This window comes from Brienomyrus brachyistius, unplaced genomic scaffold (assembly GCF_023856365.1).
Source record: "Brienomyrus brachyistius isolate T26 unplaced genomic scaffold, BBRACH_0.4 scaffold33, whole genome shotgun sequence".
Taxonomy (NCBI): domain Eukaryota; kingdom Metazoa; phylum Chordata; class Actinopteri; order Osteoglossiformes; family Mormyridae; genus Brienomyrus; species Brienomyrus brachyistius.
In genome coordinates, this window is record NW_026042308.1 from 3,836,081 (window position 1) to 3,841,994 (window position 5,914).

The 5,914-nt window shown below is 44.6% G+C and overlaps 1 protein-coding gene across 1 annotated transcript; it reads right to left on the minus strand.

The window, feature by feature from the left end:
• Positions 1 to 1,400: 1,400 nt before the first annotated feature.
• LOC125721439 (uncharacterized) lies at positions 1,401 to 3,923 on the minus strand. The gene is made up of 2 exons (XM_048997346.1): positions 3,819 to 3,923; positions 1,401 to 2,282 (listed from the first exon to the last, which is right to left on the minus strand). The coding sequence occupies exons 1-2, from the start codon at positions 3,824 to 3,826 to the stop codon at positions 1,517 to 1,519; spliced, it is 774 nt and encodes a 257-aa protein (XP_048853303.1). The 5' UTR covers positions 3,827 to 3,923; the 3' UTR covers positions 1,401 to 1,516.
• Between the last annotated feature and the right edge of the window lie 1,991 nt (positions 3,924 to 5,914).

The window sequence follows — 5,914 nt, forward strand, 5'->3', positions numbered from 1 at the left end:
TGCGGAGGACCACTTTATTGTGCCCGAGATGTTATTTCAGGTGGAGTCTAGGACCCAACCTGACACGTGTGTATAGACAAACAGGCACACACATATACAAGCATACGTTCCCACCCTCATGCAGACATAAACAAATATTTACACATTCACCCAACATTTAGACACACAGAAATGAACGCTGTACACATACTCTCACTCCCCATATATACTCTATGTGGACCCCTATTTTTCCTCTGGCGAGGAGACCAGAAGATCACCCCGGACCCCGCAGTAGCCGAGAAGCCCACCAGCCCAGACCCCGACCAGACGGCCAGCTCTTCCTCTCAGCCCCCAGCCCCAAATGGCGAACAGGGAACGGGGGTGTGAAAAGACCCCATGCCCCCCTTCGCCCGCTCAGATGTGGTGTTGGTGTGTGTTGTTCTAAAGTGCTTTTAAAACAGGTGAAGGGCATGGCACTAACCACCCCCTGCCGACCAACAGCTGGTGTTAGCTCGGCCTCTCCCCAGAGCCCTCAATGTCTATGTGTGATTAAAATTGAGATGTGGGCCCTGGCACCAGAGGTAAGGCTGAATGAACAGACCGTCCTCTGGATGCCATTCTGTGTGCCCATCCCCAACGCCCTAAATGTATGTGTCATGAGAGAGTAAGTAATGAGAGTGTCTACGTTGTAGTGTATGAATGAGGTACAGGTGGTCGCGAGGGGACAGAGGAGGAATACCTACCCTGCATCCCAGCAACGCACCTACACCTCAAAGCCCTACATGTGTGGTGGTGTGATGGAGCGGGAGGAGGGAAGCATTTAGGGATGGGGAGGAAAGGAATGGGGGGGGGGGCAAAATACCTCCCCCCCCGGAGCCAGCTCCCCCGCTGACCCCCATAGGCACTCCCCGTTCCCCGAAATCCATCCAGGGAGGGGGGCCCAGGCCCATCCAGACCGGGGCCCAAGGCAGCAGCACCACCGGGCCCCACAGAGCCCAAGGCGCCCCACCGGACCCCACTACAAAGGAAAAGCTACCCCCACCCCAGCATTCAGTCAACTCCCAGACTGCACAAGACAAAAGACATCCAAAGACATTGTACCTCTCTGAAAGGTAGAAACGTTTCACCGCTCGTCCAAGCAGCTTTGCATGTGCAAATGCACAACCCCTCACTCAACAGAGGTAGAGGCATTAGGCACAACCTGTCTCCAATTTAACCTGCGACCCTCTCATCATTTGCCAAAACAAAAATAATTCCCAGGAAAAAAACAGACCCAAGTCACACCTCCACCAGGTGGACCACCCTTAACGACCCACTCTACTGGAGTAGGAGGGACTGGTTACATCTACCCGCAACTCCCCCCCCCCCCACTTTGTTTCACTCAACGAGCCCCCTTATACTACTTACCCAGGAGGATAAATATGTGGACACTTACAACCTCCCTCAGTCTGAAGAAGCTGATTGGATGAGCAGCGAAACGTTTCTAAGTTTCAGAGACAAGTCCAGTTGCCACGAGTCAACCACCAGAGAGTATGGTCTAAGGTTGCCTGGTCCTTCTGTTCCTCTGTGGTGAAGGGTACCTTAAGGGTACCTTCACCACATTGCCATTTGATACTGACACCTTCACATTGCCTGCTTCTAAATCGCCAACGATCAGTTCTTCCAATAATAATTTGTCCACCTTAGTCTCAACAATATCCAAATTTACTGCATTCAGTTGGAATTCACTGTTTATAACTTCTACTGCCACATCCACAATTTCCAATTCAAATGCTTTTTCAAAAGAATTTTCTCTAATCTCCTCCACTTCAACTTCTCCAATTTGTACTTGCACAATTTCAAAATTAAATTTACTTTGATCTAAATATTCGAGATCAAACTGGCAGAGGTCTACCAGCACAGCTCCTATCTTCAGACTGTCTTGATGGTTGTCTACAGGCTTTATGGAGATTGTCCTGTTATTTATCACAAAAGCCTCCAACCCATGTACATCTATCCCCTTATCCCTCCCAAGCTGGCTAGTGGGTGGAGTTACTTGGGAGCACTCCTCTTCATCACCCCAGCAGATGATCTCTTCCCACTTGTCCCAGGCTGCCCAATAAGCATCATCCGTCCAGCTAACTGCCTTGGCAATTCGCCTTCGGGAATGTGACTCAGTGGAACTGTCAGCCTGGTCAGAAGGTGATTCTGCTGGGGAGCACAGCTCTTTCTCATCTCCCCAGTCAATCACCTCTCCCCACTTGTCCCAAGTTGCCCAGTATCTGTCATCGCTCCAGCAAACAGCTTTCTCCATTCGTCTGATTCTGAATGAGGAAAAACAACATACAGGCAATGCAATGGAGCTGTCAGTCACTCCTGACATGTGGACTACACTTCTGCACTGACCCACACCTTCCCAATCAACAACCGCATTACTGCACAGGCAGAGCTGCTATCTTTGGTCAGCTGGCTGGCGTGAGATTCTCAATTCCAGACAAGTCTGCACATTCATCTCCATATGTGTAACAGTCTTACTACCTTGTAAATAGTCTGGATGGTTTGCAGACTACCCCAACACTTTTGATGGAACTAATTTTAGGTTTATAATGGAACAAAACAGGTTGACTACAAGACATCTTGAGTGAGGGTTGGCAACCCTGCATATGACACTAACTAACCTGCACATAAAATTTAAATATAATCCAAACAATATACTGAATTTTACACAAACATATTTCAATATACAGTCATACCTCGGCTCACGAACTTAGTTCCTGACGTGAAAAGTGCGTGACCTCAATCAATTTCTCCCATTTCAAATAATGTAAATGTGTATTATGTTCAATATGTTTAAACTTCAGAAACGCTGCATTTTCTTCAATTTTTTATATTTTTCTGTGATCAAGAATCCATCCATCCATTTTCCAAACCGCTTATCCTACTGGGTTGCCTATCCCGGAAGCAATGGGCACGAGGCAGGGAAAAATCGAGGATGGGGGGGCCAGCCCATTGCAGGGCACACTCACACACCATTCACTCACACATGCACTCCTACGGGCAATTTAGCAAGTACCCGGAGGAAAGCCCACGACGACATGGGGAGAACGCGACCAAGAATATAGACTTAAATTAAAATAACCTTACTTGTAACAAATAATGCTGTTGGCACGTCGAACTGTCGGTGCAGCGGTAAGAAAATCGGGAGAAGACTAACAATAATAGAGGATTTATAAATGGAAAAATAAGTTCACATAACACGTTATTCACCATGAACTAGGACATATCGCCGACTTTCTCTTTAGGTCACTCTATACATACATATATACAATTCGAGCACGCGCAGTACAACTCAACACCCCCTACCGTACAATCAAATTATGACAGACTGTGTACATATAACTGAGAGCATACATTTACATTTACATGCTAACAAATGCTAAATTAAATAAAACATTAAAACTGAGCATACGCTGGTCGCTCGAAAGACGCCAAAACACGGAAAAGAACCACAAAACATCCCACCAAAAAACTAAACAATCAACATTAAAAGACTGAGTAACAGTCAAATGCAGTAATTTCGAAAATATGATTTTTTTAATTATTATTATACTGGACATTTCTTCGCGTTTCGGGTGGTTCTTTGGGGAGCTTTCATTGGACCCTTTTCGGGAAGTTTGTGGGTTCGCGGCCCGAAACACGTTTCGACAACCGGTACAAAACATTTTGGAACATTTGGTTCGTAACCCGATTTATTCGTGATCAGGACAGTTCGTGGGTCGAGGTACCACTGTACATACAAAGACAGATACTAAATAATAAGATAAGTTATACGATAAAATGGGAGCAGAAATGCAACGTACCTTGCCATCTTGGTGCAGAAAAGCAAGTGAAGCCGCGTCTTTCAAACCGGTAGCTTCCCACGTGCGGAGGCATCAAATGTAACCAAGCAACAACATAACTAAATAATAACATCATAATACGTATAGTTGTTATATAATAATGACAGCTTTATAAGTTTTTTATTTACTTTTAGAAGTAAATAAGAAAAAAAATTGTGTAAGAACTGCAAAGCAAGAATATAGTAGTAAGCATGAATCACACATTCAGCTCTGGATAATATCAGACAATAACTTAAAGACACGTGAAATGAACTGCACTCTTGGAGTCTGTCTCTCCCCAAAGCACTATGCACGGTAACTTGTTTAATATGGGAATTATAAAATGACACTTTGGTAACATTGCAAACTGTTGTATCGCGATACATAGCGATCAGTATGTCTAACTGTCACGCCCAGCTCGTACGATCCTCATGTGTGCCATGCCCCCCTGATTATCCACGTGTGCTTCCCCATTATACCCAGCTGTGTCCGATTATTTTCGATTATTATAGTCCATGTCTTGCTTTCGTTCCTGGTCCGTCATTGATGTTAGTTAGTCGATGTTCGTGCTTCGTCCCGTTTTAGTGTTAATAAATCCCAGTTTCCCCGTGTTCTGCCGGCCTGTTTCCTGCCCGTGCGATCGCGCTCGCAACCAGCCCAAAACCTGACAAGAACAACATCACACAAGCTTCCCACAAGAACCTGTAATTAGACTAAGCGCGTACCACACTGGGCCCGGCTGCCTTATACGGCAACCGAGCACGATCGCATCCTGCCCCCCTCCCCAGTTCTGCCCCCCTCCCCAGTTCTGCCCCCCTGTTGCGCTTACTGGTCCGGACGCGAGCACGTTTTGTCATCAACCTGCAACTTTTTGTGTGAAAGAAACGTAAGAAGCAAAGCTGTGTACCACAGTAGGGTAGAATTCATGGTTAATTTCGTGGCTTATTTGGGGCGGTTTTGAGTATGATGACACACACAGATTTGTCAAGTATACAAAGCAGAGATTTTTATTTATTCGTGCTGCACGTATAGGAAGATCCACACTTTATCAAATATCTCAGGCAGACTGATGCTGCGCGGGATACCGGTGCCAAAAAGGTATTGCGGTACCGCATTTTTGAAAGCTGTTCGGTATTACATTACATTACATTTCTTTAGTACTTGTACTAATTACACTATTTTCGCTTCCGCTAACTATGGGATCATGACGATGGACTCTATATAGCAAAACCACTGCCGAAACTAAGTTATACACTAAGTTAGATCTGCACCCATCATGCTATATAAAATACTAAAACGTCAGCTAGTTAAGTATGATGTCCATAGCTTCACGTCAGTGATTTATGTCAGCGATATACATTGACGTCATCAAAGTTTGATGTTTGAATAATAAATAGATAGTAAAGCATAATGTGCTGCGTGGGAAGTGTTTTATATGTGATCAGGTCATCAGAGTTGTATTATGGGATGTCACCAAGACAGGTAATGCTAATACTTAAAAGTAAATAGCATAATCATACAATGATAAGAAACAGAATAAGACAAAAACATTTCTTGAAATTTGGCCTGTGGGTGGCGCTAGAGTGATGGATGGATTGAACCCAAATTTGGTATGAATAGTTGGAACTGACCTCTATTGATGTGCCAAATTTCAAAAAAGTTGCCAATCAGCTCTATGGGCTGCCATAGACTCCCATGGCAAAAAGCATACTAATAGCGAAAACTACTAAAAACTATAGGTATCCTAATAATAATAGACTGTCATCTCTAAATTGCCCACAGTGTGTGAGTGAGTGCATTCCCTGCAATGGACTGGCATCCCATCCAAAAGTATACCATTGTGTCCTATGCTACCTGGGATAAGCTCAAGGCCCTCGTCTCCAGGATATGCGGTACGAGGATGGATGAATAATAATCATGTTTATTTCAATTTCAATTATTGGCAAATATAAACATGTACCAAGGATAATAGCAAGAAATACAGTATGCCAAAATAAATGCTAGAGGAGAATCTTGCAATTCCTGCCCCAGTCCTGGGTCTGGGGAGTTTATTCTCACTGAGATTGCATAGGATTCCT